The 18,765-nt window shown below is 50.2% G+C and overlaps 1 protein-coding gene across 2 annotated transcripts in view; it reads right to left on the bottom strand.

The window, feature by feature from the left end:
* Window positions 1-317: 317 nt before the first annotated feature.
* LARGE1 (LARGE xylosyl- and glucuronyltransferase 1) overlaps window positions 318-18,765 on the bottom strand; it is a 604,219-nt gene continuing 585,771 nt past the window's right edge. For both annotated transcript variants that reach the window (XM_047786443.1, XM_047786442.1), the window contains exons 13-15: window positions 9,832-9,978; window positions 4,137-4,332; window positions 318-1,802 (exon numbers count right to left, since the gene is read on the bottom strand). In XM_047786443.1, coding sequence (XP_047642399.1) covers window positions 1,605-1,802; window positions 4,137-4,332; window positions 9,832-9,978 — 541 coding nt within the window. In that variant the 3' untranslated portion in view covers window positions 318-1,604. The remainder of the gene's footprint in view (window positions 1,803-4,136; window positions 4,333-9,831; window positions 9,979-18,765) is intronic.

Genomic DNA, 18,765 nt, shown 5'->3' with positions numbered 1-18,765 from the left:
TGAGGCACCATAAATCCGGCTCCTGCGGCGTTTCATGATTATCAGGACACCTGCCACCGTTTCCCTCGCTAGCCCGCATCTGGCAGCTAAAACACCTGGCTTCAGTGTTGAGACAGAAGCTACCGGGAAAATGCTTTGTGGGTCGGAGCATGACGTGACATCTAACCTCAGGCAAGGCAAAAAAGAGGGTCCAGTTCAAAGGATGAGAAAACACAAGGGGAGAAGAGAAAGTGTAAGGTTGCTGTTATCACCTTGGCTCTCTATACGGAGTGTGTGCGGTAGCTCCTTGCAAGAGTGGGAGGGGGGGGCAGGGAAGAGACAGTCGGAACTTTCGTTTATTGAATGCAGCGTCTGCTGGTCACCCTGCAACTCAATACAAACAGCCCGGCCGAGAGGAGGGCCCTGACTCTTGTTCTCATCAATGTAAACACAACATTAATATTGACGATTCAAGAAAACAGGTAAAAAGTCCAGTGTCCCCTCAATCTGTGTAACGGGGAAGGTGCTGGCCTGTCCTCAGATGGGTTCCCCGAGGGGGCCTGAGGTCGTGACCTCGTCCCAGCCGCAGTGGAGCGGACGTGAACACAGAGGAGCCCCACACGTTCTTCCCGAAGGTCTCCAGAACCTTCGGGACTGGGCTTGTGTGAATTACGAAAGTTCTTCTAAAGGCCTGAGAGGTGCGTACCTTTCATGTGCACGGCAATTGTTCCTTTGGAGCCCTCTCCCCGTGAAGGAGTCACTGCCAGTGGAAAACGTGACTAGTGTAAAACAGCTGGTCTTTGTCCTTCCAGAGTCCCTGTCGCAGCCCCTGGATTCTGGAAAGTAGGGAATTCAAGGTCATGGGGCCTCGTGAGCATCCTGAAGAAGGCTACCCATGTTTAAATACCGGCTGAAGACTCTCGTCCTCCTTGCTGGGCCACTGCTGATGGAGGGGTGTCACCTGATTTTCCTTCAGAGCCCTAAAAGGCCAGATTTTCTATTTGGAATTCCTCAGGCCCCAAACAAACCAACAAACAAACAAACAAAATCCCCAAACAAAACAAGAGTGACCTTGAGGATAAAGAACCAAGCAATCCCACCTCCAGGTCCTGCCAAGTCCAAGGTCCCCCCTGGGCTTTTCCAAATAGCTGGTTCTGATGGTAGCTGTGCCCTCCCCTAGGATACCCAGTTAAACTGCAGGGGGAAGAGGGGAAGAGGAAAGTTTTCTCTGAGGAAGAGACAATTTTGCTTTATTTGCTGGGCTGGTGAACCCCAGTACCCTGCCTTTTCCTGTTTTTAAAAAAGCAAGAAGAACACCCTACAGGGCTGCCTGGCTGTGGGGCTTTGCAGTAGGAGCCTCCCTTTGCTCCCTCTCACCCTCCGTGTCCCATTCTTGCAGAGACCGCACTCCACACTCTGGGAAGGGAGGGGTCAGGGGCCAGAGAGGGATGGGCCGGATCCTTGTTCCCAGATCTCTGCAGGGAGGGCAGCTTTGTTGGGCCAAAGAGTCAACGAAAAACCAACCAAAAAAAGCAATGCTCAATTTGAATGTGAAGGCTGGGCCCCCAACAGCCAGCGGCTCTCCCCCTGCACAAGGTCTCTCCCCAGCGGCGGGCTTCTTGGTGCTAGCTGTTGTTCTCGGCCGTGAGATATTTGAGGGCGGCAAAGCCGTAGCGGCGGGACATGTCCTGCTGGAACTCCTCCTTGAGGGTTTTGAGACAGATGCGGTATTGCTTGTTGGACCGGAACTTGGTGATGTCGAAGCTGGGGGCGTGAGGCATGTGGATCATGTACGCGTTGGGCAGCACGATGAATTCATACTCCTGCGGGCAGACGAGAGCAGCGTGAGCACCTGCCGAGCCCTCGGCGAGGTTATGACGAACACCCGCGCGGTGCTCGGTGAGGGGGTGGACTCAGCGCCCTGGACAGCACAAGCTCGGGGGCTTGAGGGGCATGTGCTGTTCTCCATGGCCCTGGACATGTTGTCACCCTGGCTCCTCTGAGCCTGCCTTTTCGCATCGATTAAGTCGAAGTAAGAAGACCCACCCTGAGAGATGACCGATAATGCGGAGCGTGCTGGGCAGAGCTTATGGCCCATACAAAGTTCTTGATAAATGTAAACACACCCCCGTGTGTTTGCTTTAGAATGACATAAGCCACAGGAGATTCTCTGGCTCAATTAAAAGATGTCTGCTTATGTGATTTCTCATAGGAATGAGATTGGACAGTCTCATTAGGTTAGCACCAAAGAGGGGACCAAAAAAAGAATTGGGGGGGGAAAAAAAAGCTCCACTAAACTGAAGCTCATCAAGAACGAAATTCTTAAAAGCAAAACAAAACACAAAATTCTCACCCACACAGCCTTTTTACAAGTCATACTATTACAGGGTGTTTGCCACCTTGAAGAATATAGATAGGAACTCAGATCAAAAACAAAAGACCTCTAAATAGGTAAAATAGGAGACGTAAACTTAGGGCATGTAACTCAGAGAAGAACCAGGATACCTGTGCTCAGATGCAAACTCTGAGTTTTGGACAATAATGTCCGCCAAGTGTGGTCCTTTAGTTTCCCAGCCCCGCGCAGATCAGAAAAAGCTCAGAAAGGGAAAAATCCCAATGGGGAAAGGTAGTTGTTACAGATGGAGGAATACCAACCGCGGTTAGGAACGACAATTGATGGTAAAGGAGGAGTGAGAAAAACCACGAAAAGAAAATGCAAGAACTCGCAGAGCCCAGCTGTCTGGGGCATTTCATGTGGGAACAAAGAGCCCTACCCATCCCACTAACCCCTGTAGGGGTGGCTGGATTGGGATTGTCTTATCAGCTCGGTATTCATTATTTCCCTGAATCACTGGAAAGGATAAAACCATGTTTGGCACATAGGCTATTGGCAAAGCAAGGAAAAGATGCCACACATTTTCAAGAGTTCTGTCAAAATTGTCTAAAACAAACAAAGCTCAGGTCTCAATGCTGGAAAAATGTGTTTACCCCATCACACTGCCTGGTGTACAAATATTATGACATTTCTTTCAAGCCGAAGCTGAGGCAGACTCGACATTTCTTTTTGTCTGTCTGTGGCACCGGATCACCTCCAAGAATTAATTTTAAAAACAGACACTAAAGGTCAGGCTCTCTGCTGTTAACATGGACACTACTGCATAACTTCTGTCCACATCAGAGGTTTGCATCCCTGGATGTTTAATCCAATCACCTGGGACTGCTCTCAGACACACTGCAACTGTTAGTCATGCAGGTGACTCTCAGAGCCAGCACTGAGCATCCATTGCTTTTTTTTTTTTTTTTTTTTTTTTAACCTGGGATGCTCTTGATGAGAAACAGTTACACTGTGCTCCAAAGGGAGGTACCTCGGAGGACCGCATATAAAGAGACCAAAGAGCAGGGTTGAGGAGCCCAGGCATCCTTCTCCTAACTGAACCAGACATGGAGGCTGCCACGCTGCGGTGTGTCTGGCCAGCTGCATGTTCTTGTAAATAAAGTTTTATCGGAACATAGCCATACCCATTGTTTAGATACTGTCTCTAAAACTACAGTGGCAAAGTTGAGTAGCTGAAAAGGATACCTGTAGGCCCCTCCAAGCCCCCTCAATTTACTCTCTGGTTCTTTAGATAAAAGCATTGCGGATCCTGGTTTTAAGTATTAGAATTCTGCAGGAGATTTCTTTTGAAATAGGTGCTCAGTAAGTATTAACTAAGTGAATGAAGGAGTTTCATGATTAAATGCAGCCTGAAAATCATCACTTTTAGGTACAGGGTAGGAGAAATAGCTGTACCTCAGCTACGTGCTTTGTGTCACTTAGAACTGCTTTGTATCAACCGCATGACTCAGGCTGAGGGACGAATGGTCACCATTTGCTCATCTTCCTCACTGGGTTGGATGAGGAAGATGGGGTGAAATGCTTTGCCCCAGGACACTCACATGTGTCAGAGTGCTTGCTGGGGACCGATTCCTCACCCAGGGAAGAACGGATCAGCAGCCCTGAGAATCAGTCTTGCAGTGTTCTCACGCTAGGTTCCCTGGATACATCTTGTTCCTTCTTGGGTCTCTGCCTTCTCATCCCTAAGGCCCTTTAGGCTCTAAGATCCAGGTCTCTCCTCCCTGCTCCCAGCACCAGGTCCGTAAGGTTCCACCCTTCTCACCTGCGCATCCAGTTCCATGATGTGAGCCACCTTGTTCCAGCCAAAGCCCACAAACCTGCGGTCGTACTCTGGGCAGTCCCGTCTCACGACAACATACGGCTCAAAATCGGCCTCCCACTCAACCCGGTAAGGCGTGGTGGCGGTCCGCCACTTGGCGAAGTTTGTGGGTGCGTGGCCTTTCGTCCAGACATGGTACCTGGGGCACATGGAGAAAAGCCATTGGGTAGAGAGAAGGAAGTTGAGCTTTCCCAACACTGCTGGTTTGGAGGACGAAGAGGTATATGCTGACGGAGTCCTTGCTGTGGGCTGAATTTTGTCCCTGGCAAAAGATATGTTCAAGCTCCAACCCCTAGTACCTATGAATGTGACCTCGTCATAAAGAAGGTCTTTGCAGAGGTAACTGAGTTAAGAAGAGGTCACAGTGGATGACTGTGGGCTCTACTCCAAAGCCTGGTGTCCTTTTAAGAAGAGGAGGTTTGGGACAGAGATACATAGGAAGAAGGCCATGTGAAGATGCAGGCAGAGATTAAAGCGATAAACCAAGAAGCCACGGAATGCCAAAGATGGCTGGCAACCCCCAGATGCTGGAAAGAGGCAAGAAAGGATTCTTCCCTCGAGCCTTCAGAGGAAGCAAGGGACTGCCAGCGCCTTGCTTATGGACTTTTTCCAGAACGGTGAGAATAAATTTCTGTCATTTTAAGCTACAGAGTTTGTAGTATTTTGTTACAGGCAGTTTATACAGTCCATTATCTATGTCCTTCGCTAACAAAGATGCAATCACTTTGAGAGGATACATGACTTCCTGGCGTTCTCTCTGTCATTTATACAGAATTACAGGTTAGTCTCACCAGAGCCCCCTGCGGAAGGCAGAAGTCTAAGATGACTCTCGGCGACCCTGACCTTGTATAATGTTCTCTCCCTTGAGGCAGAACCTGTGAATATGATATCACTCCTGTGATTCTGCTCCATTATATGGCCAAAGGGATTTCTGTAAGTGTAGTTACAGTTGCTCATCAGTTGACTTTAGTTACAAGGGAGATTACTGGGGTGCGCCTGACCCAGTCATAGGAACCTTTGGATCTGGGTATGGAAGAAAGCAAAACGCCATGTGTGAGGTGCCTATGGGGGCCACAGGGCAAACAACCAGCAGGGAAATGGTGACCTCTGTTCTACAATCACAAAGAAAGGACTTCTGCCAACCACCAGAGAGCATGGAGAACCACATGCCTGAGGGACAATGGAACCCTAGCTCACACTTTGATTTCAGCCACGTGAGAGCCATTCCACGCTTGTACCTCTAACCCTCAAAGACTGTAAGATATAACTTTGTATTGTTTTGAGCCGCTAAGCTTGTGGTATTTTGTTATACAGCAAGAGAAATGAGTACTACCATGAAATAATAATGATAATAAGCTATTACTTACTAAGCACTTACTATACAGCAGTTATATCATACATGGTGTTCTTTAGTTTTAAATTCTTAGAACGTGCCCAATGTCAAGTTACACAGAGTAGAGGCGGAGCTGGGATTCAAACAGAGGTAGCCTAGCTCAAAGGCCAGGATCTTTTAATCACCATGCTGGGTTACCTCTCTTGAATGAATGAATGAATGAATTAGTAATCTAAAAACCTGAGAGGGTCCTAAGACAGATGCCAGTTAGTGGGGCAAGACTATGTCTCTGGAAATGCAGAGATGGTAGGAGGCTGAGGGTCTAACGGCTTCAGGAAATGAAAGTAAGATGAAAGTTCAAGAACTGGGCTGTCAGGAAAAAGCTCGTAGTCCTGGGTTCTATCTCCATCTCAGGGAGGCTCTGGAAAGCAAGTGTGGGCTGAGTGAGTGTTCAGTGCAGCTGGCAGAGATGTGCTGGTAGGGATGCAACTGATTTCTTATTCTGCTGGTTCACACTGAGGCCTGATGTTCCCCAGACCCCCAGGGGTCCATCCAGTGTGGCTTAATGGGCACTGGCCAAGAGGTGGCCTTTCAGTAAGTTGTGCTGTTGGGTGGGATGGCCAGGCTGCAAGGAGGAAGGCACGTGAATCTCCAGCTCCACTGACTCAGCAACTCCCACCAAAACCAAAGGTCACTTGAACAGAAAGACAATGAAAGGTGGAGAGGGATGCCACTTTCACAGAGTGTGAAAAGGAGGGACTCTGTTGAGTTGTCAGGACTGATCCAAAATTCAGGCTGGGAAGGTGATTTTCCCTTTGTGAATTAGCTGAACAGGCAGTCTTGCCACCTGACACCTTTGACAGAGCTGGCCCAGCACAACCATGGCGATGGGCACACACTAGATTGGGGTTCAAACATCACTTCCTCTGTGCAGGAGCTGAGGACCTCGTGTAGCAAAGCACTTAAACCAGGCTTTAGTTTTCTCTTGTATCACCTGGCAAAAAGAATGCCTATCCTGAAGTGCTAGATGAGAAAATGGCAAGAGCTTGGCACAGTGCTGGTAAACAGGAGGTATTCAATAAACGCCAGTTTTCTAACGTGGAGTTTTACGGGGTCATGAGAAACGCTGGTTCCGGGGGGAGCCTGGGCCTGCCTGGGTTGGAGTTCTGTCACTCAAGAGATGCAGAGGACCCCCCGTACCTCTGCTTCCTTCCCCTGGTAACACGGAGAAAGTAACACTAATAACGGCTGCATGGATTTATGACCATTTTGTGAGTTAATTCATGCGAAGTGCTTGGGGCAAGTGTCTGACATAGTAACTCCTCGACTGTGAGGACACCGCGTCAGCTGACGGTGGTCTTACTGTCAGTGGTACCGAGAGCCGGCTCATTGGTCCTCCATTTTTAGAATCCATATTCTTGGCTTATTCTGACGTGAAAAAGAGGACAAGGAGGGGAAGCTGGGTCAGGTCTCTTCCCCTGGGTGGGCAGGCAGTTTGCACAGGCTCAGCCGCGGAGCCCGTCAGCACGCCGAACGGCTGGTCAGCAGAGAACAGGGCCAGCTTATAGTGAAGCTGCCATGAGAGAGCATAAGCTACAGCCTGAAAGTGTCCCAAGGAGCCTACTGTCAGACCAGGGGGCAGCGGGGTCTCCAGGACCTGCTCTTTGAGACCTTCTCTGTCAGCCTCCAAAATGCAGTGAGGAGAGAGGTTTCCTGGTTACACCTTGGAAAAGATTGGGGGGCGGGGTTCCTGCCGCAGCTCAGTGGGGGAATGAACCCAACCGGTATCCATGTGGATGCAGGTTCAATCCCTGGCCTCTCTCAGTGGGTTAAGGACCTGGCCTTGCTGTAAGCTGTGGTGTAGGTCACCGACATGGCTCAGATCCCACATGGCTGTGGCTGTGGCATAGACTGGCAGCTGCAGCTCCGATCAGACCCCCTAGCCTGGGAACATCCATATGCCTTGGGTGCAGCCCTAAAAGGCAAAAAAAAAAAAAAAAAAAAGAGAGAGAGATAAAAGATTTGAGGAATTTTGCTTTAAGCAGAGATTCTCAAACTAGAGTATGTATCAGAATTCCCTGGAGGACTTTTTTTTTTCTTTTTTTTTTTCTTTTTTTGCTGTTTAGGGCCACACTTGTGGCAAATGGAGGTTCCCAGGCTAGGGGTTGAATCAGCGCTACAGCTGCTGGCCTATGCCACAGCCACATCGATGCAGGATCCCAGCCACATCTGTGACCTACGCCACAGCTCAAGGCAATGCCTGATACTCAACCCACTGGGCAGGGCCAAGGATTGAACCCACATCCTCACGGGTACTATTTGGACTCGTTTCCGCTGTGCCACAACAGGAACTCCTGGAGGACTGTTTCTTAACAGATCACGGAGTTCCACCCCGAGAGCTTGTGATGCAGCAGGTCTGGGATGGGCTTGAGACTTGGCACTTCTACCAAGTTCCCAGGAGATGCTTATGCTAGTGGTCCAGGGACCATATTGAGAATAGCGCTGCCCTGGAGGACGTGTAGCGGTGTGGAGGAGTTCTCATTTCTGGCGCAGTGGGGAGTAGGTTTCAGCTGCTAGGGGACTTAAGAGTTCATCATTGGGAGGGAAGGTGACAAAAGCAATTTCTCAGAGGGAAGGTCTGTAATTTAGCACTTGGCATGGTGTCTTGCAAGTTGTTGGCCAGAGCAGCAATCACAGACACAGCAGGCCAAACCCCAGCTCTCATGCCCCACGGCCTGGCCCTGAAATGAGTTCTTAAGTCACCTGAGGATGGTGATGGAAGGGAAGCTGCCTTGGAAATTTTCCAGGTGGTCAGCCTTCAGGCTATGGCATCTAGACTCTCCATTTTTGCCTGCGTCTTCAAACACTGGTGAGAAAACCTAGGGCTTGATCAGCAATCTGATGGTATTCTGGGTAAGGGCATAGGCTCTGTAGTTTCTCAGACCTGGGCTAAATCCAGGTGTTGTTATGTACTGATCGTGTGGCTTGGACCAGTTATTTAGCCTCTCAGAGCCTCAGTTTCTTTATCTGTAAAACGGGGACAACATATCTGCCTCATGAATTTGGCGTGAGGATTACGGAGCCGATCCCAGTGCCTGGTGCATGTTAAGCACTCAGTAAACGCTAGTTAACATTTCTTTCTGAAAAGAAAGGATTGGTTGGTGGAGGATGAACTCTATCAGGCTACTTTTCCAGAATTCTGGGTGAAGGAAGGAGGCTGGCGTTTGAGTCTGCTTCCTCCAAGACCCTTCCACTCTTCAGGTTCCTTATCTGTATGAAAAGTAAGACGGGATCATCTCTGAATTGTTGCACGAAAAAAATCCGTCTCATAAAGTTATTTTCACAAAGTCGTGTTTGTTTGAGAAAATCTCCCAGAAATTTCTAGTAACTTCATAGTGCTATGAAAACCCAAGTTACTATGATTTTTTTCAGTACGATTCAGACTGCCTAGAAATGTATGTTTTTTGTTTTGTGGGTTTTTTTAGCTCAAAGAAAGTGTTGGCCATTCTGACATTGTTCAAATATGGAGACTTCTCTTTGCAAAAGGAGCTAAGGGAAGGCAGGGCTCTCTCTTCTGACTGCTCTGTTGAGAGACCTGGCAGGTTTCCTACTCCCCAGGGGTGTTGCGCTTAATGCTGCAGCCTGTCCCCAGGAGATGGAACCCATCACACCTGTGCCGGCCCCTGGGCCCTTTGGAAAGGTGGTGGGGCTGCCTCTGTGATGTTTCTGAGGGACAGAGGGGTCTAGGAAACCAGGCGAAGGAGGGGTGTGTCCCAGACGGTCACGGGGGCAACAGGAAAGCAGCCCTCGTGTCTGCTGTGTCTCATCTTGGAGTCACTGTGATGACTTTATTGTTGAAGCTACTGCTGCCCACTCCAGGCCTGGGGACCTCAGAGAACAGACTACTCATAAAAAGAAAAAAAAGGGAGACAGCCACAGGGCACCAATACCATGAAACCCACTTACCGGATGAATGGATGGACCAGCCAGCCAAGGGGCGGGTTCAGAGCCAGGAGCGGAACCCAAAGGGAGTAAAAGCACAAGGAAATCAGCTCAACTCCCTGCCCAGCTTCCCCAGCCTTCCATCGGGACACCCAGCTCTTTCACACATGTACAAAGAGCACATGGCATGTGGGAAGAGAAAGAATATTCCAAGCACAGAGTCTGGGGCCAGCAGTGTTTCTTTTGGCCTTAAAGTGGTCTCATGCCAGCGACAAATGTCTGGTGCCTGGGTTCCCAGAAGCCAGAAGAGTTTTGGGGCTCTGCTGGGGTGGGGGGTGGGGGTGGGGGGTGAGGGCCACGCACCTGAACGTGAAGAGCGTCCCCATGTCCAGCATCGACAGCAGCTCCGCCTTGGACTTGGGGAAGGAGAGCCGGTAGCGCAGCGTCTCGAAGGCGGGGACGATCATTGCCTTCTTGGTGTTGGCCAGGTCGAGCTGGATGACGGACTTCCTGGAGAGAGGGCGGGCAGAGACAGGGTCCCTGTGATGCCAGGCAGAGGCCTCCCCCACGCGACAGTGGCGGGAAGGTGTCTGGCACAGGGAGGGTCGGACAGGAAGCCCGAGTCAGCCCCTCGGTTTAAGGATGGGGAAACCGAGGCCCAGGAAGGCCAAGTGGCAGATCCAACGCCACTCAGGAGCTCAGCTATCTCTTGGCCAGAGAGTGGAGTCTTTCCTGGAGGTGCGCAGAGGGGCTGGGGACCCTCCCTCACTTCCACAGCGAGTGCCCCTCTCAGAGCCAAGTGTCCAGGATGTGCTGGGTTTGGAGACCAGCGGCTTGCTGGGTCTACGGGGCTGGTCACATACTCCTACTGCACCACTGGCCACAAGGAGAGCTGAATGTGAAATTGCGGAGATTATTACCAAGCGGGGCATTTGTGGGTCCCATCTCTGCGACTCTTGCATCCTTTGACTCCTCCAGATCCCGAGCTTTCAAACTAGCCAGACGCACCGCAGGCAGCCAGCAACCAACAGGACAGAGAGCTCTGAGACGCCACCCTGCCGCTTCTTTCACTCATGCCTGCTGTGGGCCTGGCCTTCTGCCCCCCTGAGACCCAGTCCCTGCCTTGTGGATTTGTCTGTGACTGCCCAACTCTGTGGCCACTATTTGAAAGGGAGAAAGGCCCAGAAATGTCACGGAACACGAAGCTTGTAGTGAACACAGAGGATTTAAATCCTGGCTCTGCCTCTTTAGGAGTCTTGCCATACTGTGCAGTCATTTAACTTCTTACGACCTCAGCTTCATCCCTAAAATGGGGCAATAATATCTTTTTCCTGAGCTGCTGTGGAGACTGGACAAGGCCACAGAAGTAGAAATACTAGTACTGTCTGGCACGGCTGGCACATGGCAGGTGTGATGCAACAAACGGTCCCTGGTGCACTGAAGTTTCCCTGGCTGGATCTCCCAGGATCTCGTCCCGCCATGGCTTGGGTACCTCATGCTGGCTTCCTGCTCAGACCACAGACCCTCGGGTGTCAGGCCAGCCTGGAATGTCTGCTGGTTATCTCTGAAATAGAGAAACCAGTCTCCCTCGGGCTAATGTCAAGCATTGAAGGCATTTTGCAAAATTACCAGAAGCAGCAGCAGCCCTCTGGAGCAGTACAACTGCTTAAAGTCCCTGCACACAGCAGAACTCTGAGCCGTGCATATGCAGAGATGAGCTGGGCTGCAAAGAGCAGGCATCCTGCAAGGACGGAACATGTTAGCCAGGCCAGCATGGGCCAAGAACAGCAGCAGGGTTTGGTAGCAACAAAGGAGGATGGGGAGTCTGGACCAGGTCAGAATAAGGACAGGTCTTGGAAGCCACCCTTGATAAAGGGGCTTCACCAGCTCTCCTGGTGGAGAGTGGGTGGTTGAGAAGGACTGGAAGTTGACATCAGAATCCTCCAGTAGAATTTGTACTTCCTTTTTTTTTTTTTTTTCTTTTCTTTTCAGGGCCACACCTGTAGCATATGGAGGTTCCCAGGCTAGGGTTTGAATGGGAGCTACAGCTGCTAGCCTACGCCACAACCACAGCCACGTGGAATCCGAGCCGCATCTGTGATCTACACCACAGCTCATGGCAATGCCGGATCCTTAACCCACTGAGCGCCCAGGGATCAAACCCACATCCTCATGGATACAAGTGGGGTTTGTTATCACTGAGCCATGATGGGAACTCCTATAGTTCACTCTCAAACACCTACTGTGTGCCAGGCATTGGGCTAGGCACGTGGAGATATGGACCAAAACATCCAAGTCTCTTCCTGCCTGGTTTTTGCATTCTTATCTTAAAATGTCTCAGGAGGAGTTCTCATCATGGCACAGCAGAAACTGATTAGGAATCCAACTAGGAACCATGAGGTTGTGGGTTTGATTCCTGGCTTCATTCAGTGGGTTAAGGATCCAGTGTTTTCGTGAGCTGTGGGATAGATAGGTCACAGATGCAGCTTGGATCTGATGTGGCTGTGGCTAGCAGCTCAGCTGCAACTGCACCCCTAGCCTGGGAACCTCCACAGGCCATGGGTAAAGCCCTAAAAGCAAAAAAAAAAAAAAAAAAAAAAAGTCTCAGCATGCTAAAAGGCCAAGGACAAGTATCTCTAAACTGAAACTCAAGATCACATTTGCATCAAAACTACAGTGAGATATCAACCTCACACCAGTCAGAATGGCCATTTTAAAAAAAATCTACAGTGTATTTGATCCCTGGCCCTGCTCAGTGGGTTAAGGATCCAGCATTGCCGCAAGCTGTGATGCAGCTCACAGATGTGGCTCAGATCCAGTGTTGCTGTGGTGCAGGCTGGCAAAAAAAAAAAAAAAAAAAAAAATCTACAAATTAAAATGCTGGAGAGGGTGTGGAGAAAAGGCAACCCTCCTACACTATTGGTGGGAATGTAAATTGGGGTAGCCACTTTGGAAAACAGTGTGGAGGTGCCTCAAAAAAATAAAAATAAGAACTGCCATGTGATTCAGCCATCCCACTCCTAGGTATATATCTGGAGAAATCTATAATTCAAAAAGATGCATGTACCCCAGTATTCCTGGCAGTACTAGTTAAAATAGCCAAGACATGTAAACAACCTAAACGTCTATCAACAAATGAATGGATAAATAAGTTGTAATATATACACAATGGAATACTACTGAGCCACAAAAAAGAATGAAATAATGCCATTTGCAGCAACATGGATGGACCTAGAGTCTCATACTAAGTAAGTCAGAGAAAGATAAATATACCATATGATATCGCCTATACGTCAAATCTAAAAATACAACACAAACAAACCTATCAATGAAACAGAAACAGATTCACACACAGAAAAGATTTGTGGTCAGGGGGAGGAGGGATGGAGTCGGAGTTTGGGGTTAGCAGATGCAAGCTATTATATATAGACTGGATAAACAACAAGGTCCTACTATAAAGCTCAGAGAACCATAGTCAATATTCTGTGATAAACCTTAATGGGAAAGGGTACGAGAAAGAATGTACAGGTATGTATAACACAATCACTTTGCTTTACAGCAGAAATTAGCATAGTATTGTAAATCAACTGCGATAAAACACATTTTTAAAAAAGACTGCAGGAGCTCCCGTTGTGGCTCAATGGTAACAAACCCAACTGGTATCCATGAGGATGCAGGTTCGATTCCTGGCCTCGCTCCATGGGTCAAGGATCTGATGTTGCCTCGAGCTGTGGTGTAGATTACAAAATGCAGCCTGGACCCCGCATTGCTGTGGCTGCGGTGCAGACCAGCAGCTGCAGCTCCGATTCAACTAGCCTCAGAACCTCCATATGCCACAGGTGCGGTCCTAAGAAAGGGGGGAGAAAAGAAAAGACTGTCTTTGCAGCTAATCATCTTAAAATGTGACCGTCACGGAAATGGAGTCGGAGGCTAGGAGGGCTGAACTCCATAGGGGATGGCAAAGTGTACATACACCCAGAAACACAGACCCATAAACATGTAAGTGTCTATCTACATAAACCACAAATGACTACTACAAATCAAGGCTATTACAGACACCACCTCTTGGAATAGAAGATAATCCCTCTCCCTGCCATGGTCCCTGTGCACAGAGGCAGCTCAGAGCTCTGCTGCCCCACGTGAAGCCCTGGCCAGGGCTCACGCTCAGGGGTCGACTCTTGACTCAGGCCGAGAAAGTAAGTTTCTCACTCTTGGAAATTCGAACAGATGCAGAGACGAGAGATCGCAGGCTAATGGACCCCAACATCAGGCACTATGCCAGAGGGTTCTGAGCTGCTTCTAGGGAAGGGCCCAGACAGCTGCCCACTGTCTCCAGCAATGGGTTTCCAAATCCTACTTTGATTCCATACGATACACTGCTCAACAGTTATTTTCCCCTTTGATTTCTTTTCATTTTAATTAAGTGTCTCGCATTGGTTTCTACTGCTTGTGACCATACCACCAATATATTGCAAGGCCCAGAGTAAACAGAACCAGTCAGCAGCCTGCCGTACAAAATTGAGTCCTAGAAAACCATATTTCCCTCTGCAGAGAGAGCATCAAGTCCTGGAGTGCTTTCTGCAAATTCCCTTTTATCTCACTGGAGCACAAACTGCCATGGAGATGGATTGGCCACTAGGTGGGTCCATTTCAGCCTTAGTTCAAGGAGGCTTTGATATTGATGTCCTAAATGGGTCTCATTACAAAGTTGTTTCGGCAATAAAGTGGTTTCAGGGCACTAGACCCTGAGCACATCTGTTCATGGTGTTGGGAAGGGCAGCCTAAGCTTCCCCGCACTGTGTGTTGCAAGCACATCCTACCTTGGCTGGGGCTTGAAGACACTGGAGTTGCATGGTTTGCCGCCGCCTTCTACCTGGAAAGTGAGTCCTGCAGGGGATGGAGCGTTTCAAGTGTAGACTCTTCTGGGAGCAGGGGGAGAGCGTGGCAAGGTGGGAAGACTGGCCTGGGAGCCAAGAGAGTGCCGGAGCTCTGACAAGCTGAGCGATTCTGGGTGACTTCATTCATCTCTCTGAGACTGGTTAATCTAGAGCATTCAAACTGAGGACTCTGGACGGCAGTCTGGTGTGGTGGTAACCAGGCAAACTTGGTTTCTAGCTTTGATCCTGCTGCTCCTCTTGGGCAAGTCACTTGAACCCTTCGGAGTCTCAGCATTCAAGCATGTGTTAAATACTTTAATGAGAAAAAGCACATGTGTGTGTGTGTGTGGAATGCTTGGTGCAGTGTCTGGCACGTATTAGGTTGCTGCCTCTGATGGTTGGTGTTGTATGCCAACTGGACCGGGCTATGGTGCCCAGCTGGTTGGGCAAACCCTCATCTAGATATTGCTGTGAAGGTATTTGGTAGATGGGATTAACATTTACAATCAGCTGACTTTAAGCAAAGGCCCCTGCCCTTGATAATGGGGGTGGGCCTCATCTAATCAGTTGAAGGCCCTAAGAGCAAAAACTGAGCTTTGCTGGGAGAGAAGGAATTTTGCCCCTAAACTGTAACATACAAATCCTGCCTGGGTTTCCAGCCTGGCGGTCTGCTCTATGGATTTCAGACTTGCCAGTCATCACACTCCCTTAAGATACCTCTCCAACCAACCAACTGTTCTGTTTCTTTGAAGAATCACTTGCCCTTGTCCACAACCCCTTCAAAAATATTCACAAAGCTACTACAACATTTTCGGACTGAAGAACTCTTAAAAGGAAACCTTAGGTTCTGAGCTATACAAGTCACTCAGAGCCCTGCTTGTGTGACAGACAGCATGGCAAACACGGCAACTCGGAGGCAGCCAGCACCCGGTTCAGGTCCTGCCTGCCACCCTCTCTTATGACCTTGGGGACCCTGCTTGACCTTCTGTGCTCACAGGCTCCCCATCTGTAAACAATACCACTCCTCTCATCAATCGGAACCACTGTGAGCATGAGATGAAATAATTAATCTGGGACCAGACACAGTGCCTCACCTAGATTAACCGAGGAACAAGTGAGCTCGTGTCCCCTTTCTCGGCTCTGCTCAGTGAGGAGCGAGCCTGCTGCAAGAAAAAGGAAGGGCAGAGGGTTCAGAAGAGGCCACGGATTGCTTACAACCAGGCCAGATTCCTGGCTCACCAGCCTGCTCATCTATGGAAACGGTCGATTCACTTTGAGCCTCCCGCCAGCTCCCCAAGTCCTTCTTCACGTCAAAGGTGATCCAGGTACTCCTGACGGAGGAAATCCATCCTTTCCAGTCTGCAGAGCTGACCTGGGAGAAAGCTGTGAGCTGGGCGGCGTCTCTCTTCCAAGCACCCTCTGCCCCCGCCCCGTGCCCTCTCCTGGGCCCCTTTCCCCCTCAGCCTCTTGTATGCAAATAGCCCATAGCCTTTCTAGCGCCTACCTGGTAAAACTAGTGGTGGTTGGGGGGGAAGATGTGAGTGAGCAGCAAGGCTTCCTAAGCCCATGGAGGCAGGGGAGGTGGGCAGAGACTACAGGCTTTCAGGGGCTCAGGGTAGACTGTTAAGCAGGTGGGCTTCCTGGCGCTTAAAATTGGCACACGCCAAGACTGAGCCTGGCAGCTGACGGCGTGTGCGCATCATGGGCTCACACTCGCACACGCTCCATCCCTTCCCCCACCTTTTTAACCCCATCCTTCGCGCTAGAGGCAGATCTCTGTCCCCAGGAAAACAGTCCAGGTTCCCAGCCTGCAGAGATGATGGGAAAGTGTCCCGGAGAAATCAGGGACAAGGGTGCACTGTGTCCTTCTACTGACGTCCCCTCATCCGCGGTGAGGAGGACGGCTCCGGGGCTGGGAGGCTGAGGTTGGCATCCCGGCTGGTCACTTCCCCTCTTTGTCCCACGGTTTCTGTGTCTGTAGAGACGAGGATGGTGGTGACAGCATTAACCTCAGAAGGTTTATTTGGGCGGAATGAGTTCCTGCAGGAAAAGAGCCTAATCTGCATGGGGCGGATGATAAGCACTCGATGGGTGCTGCCCATCAGCACACGCGCCGGCCTGTCTTCTCATGCAGGCCTGACCGCGGTCACAGAGGCGGCAACCCTGGACTTCCTCGCGTTGTTCTTTTATTGGTTCATTTCCTTGCTCATTCTGCTCCGTGCCAGGCACTGCGGAGGCCCCTGAGATACGTCGGTAAACAAAAGAGGCAGAAAGCCTTGCCCTCATGGAGCGGATATTGGGGGGGAGGGTGGTAAGAACTAAGAGCAAATCCCACGGCGTGTTGGAAGGTGAGAAGATGCCGAGTGAGCACGGAGCTGGGTGAGGGGTGTCAGGAATGCCAGAGATGGGGAACAGGTTGTAATTTTAAACAGCGTCATCCAGGCAGGCCTCGTGGAGAAGGGGATATTTAAAGAAATACCTGGAGTAGGTGAGGGAGCAGGTCACGTGCTAATCTGGGGTAAGAGCTTTCCTGGATAAGGATACAGCTGATGCAAAGGCCCCAGAGATAAGAACACAGTAAGGAACAGAGAGAGTGCCTAGAAATGGGGCCAGAGAGGCCACGGGGAGGGAGGGGGTGCTGCACCTGACACAGGGTCTTGCAGAATCACTGAAGGGTGTGGTAGGCAAACGACCCCCCTGCCCCTACTCCGCCAAAGACATCTACCTCCTGATCCCAGCAACAGGGTCGGGTATGTTCCCTTCCATGGGCAAAGGGACCCGCAGAGGTGACTACGAATGCTGGGACGGGAAGGCCATCCTGGACTGTTTTCAGATGGGTGCAACCTAATAGGAAGGGTCGTTATGAGAGGGAGGGAGGAGGGTCAGAGTCGGAGAAGGAGATGGGAGGATGGAAGCAGAGGCTGGAGGGATGCTGCCACAAGCCAAAGACTGCGAGGGACTTCCAGATTCTCGCCCGGAGCCTCCAGAGGGCAGGCAGCCCGGCCCACATGTGGACTGTAGCCCCCACAGGCCCCTTTCAGGGTCCTTCGAGCAGCAACAGGAAACTGATACAAAGGGGTCTGGAGCTCTCTCTCGGTGAGGTGGGCAGCCCATCACTGAGGCCCTAGAAGTAATACAGGGGCTGTCGCATGGGGAACTCTGAGCTGGGGCGTAAGGAGGTCTGTCTGCTGATTCAAAAGAATCCCTCTGTGGCTGTGCTGAGGGCCACCCTTAGTGGGGTGGGAGTAGAGGCTGGGAGATCAATGAGGGGGCCCTTGAGGTCACACAGGCACCACCATCTGGGACAGCCAGATATTCCGATGTTTCAAAAGGAGACAACTGAAATTACTTCCGGTGCAGGTGAGGGCTGGATCCCTCTCTGGGGATGCCGCCGTACAGCGAGGCTGAACAGTGAGAAAAAGAGCCCCATCTTTTATATCTGACGATTGAGGTTCTGTCTCAAGCCCACCCCTTCGCTAATTGCGTCATCATGAGCACTCTTCTTAACTCTGGGCTTTTGTTTCCTTATCTTGATAATGATAACGACTTCACAGGCTCGGTTTTTTAAGAGAACTAAGATAATATATTCATTAATGAGTGAATATTGATGAAGCCAGACACAGAAACTGAGTGCAGAGCTGAGCGAACCAACAGAATCTCTGTCCTTGAGCCCAGAGTGGGGAGAAGACCCTGGTGTAGGACGGAGGTCTTCGAGGTGGTGCTTCCCATCGCTGGGCAGTGGTCTCAGAGGCAGGCGTTAGCCAGTTGGGAGAGGGGAGTTCAAGGTGTCTGCAAAACTTTGGAAATAAGGAAGCATGTAGGAGTCAGGGGAAGCGAATGTTTTAGAACATGCCTGGTCCATTGTAGGTGGCTCAGTGGGTGAAGACCTGGCATTGTTGCTGCTGGGGCTTAAGTGTGGTCCCTGGGCCAGGAACTTCTGCATGCTATGGGCATGGCCAACCACCCAACCCCCCACAAAAAAAAAAAAAAAAAAAACACAAAAAACAATTGCCTGTGTTTCGTCAGTGTACTCAGCAGCAAGCACTGAGCCAGGCACTCTCTAGGCATTACTCCTCGAATCACTGCAACCCAGGACATAAGTACTAGTCTTCCCAGTTGACCAAAGAAGACATGCAATCTATAAAAAGTTAAATAATTTGGCTTCAAACACAGTGCTTAGTTCTCATCATTGTATTAATTAAGGCTGCACCAGTGTAGAAATATCAATAATCATAAGCTCTATGCGGGCCAGGTCTGTTAGGGTGGTGACTCTGCAGCTAGAGCAATGGGCTTCTTGGAGTTCTTGGATCCAGACAGCTGGTGGGAGAGTGGGTGGTTAGGAATGGGCTGGAGAGAGATGGCCAGAGGCGGCAGCCCGCATGCCTTTGCTCCTTACGTGGCCTCCCTGTGGTGGACTCTA

The sequence above is a fragment of the Phacochoerus africanus genome, chromosome 7 (assembly GCF_016906955.1).
Source record: "Phacochoerus africanus isolate WHEZ1 chromosome 7, ROS_Pafr_v1, whole genome shotgun sequence".
NCBI classification, from domain to species: Eukaryota; Metazoa; Chordata; class Mammalia; order Artiodactyla; family Suidae; genus Phacochoerus; species Phacochoerus africanus.
This window is presented reverse-complemented; position numbering and strand designations above follow the sequence as displayed.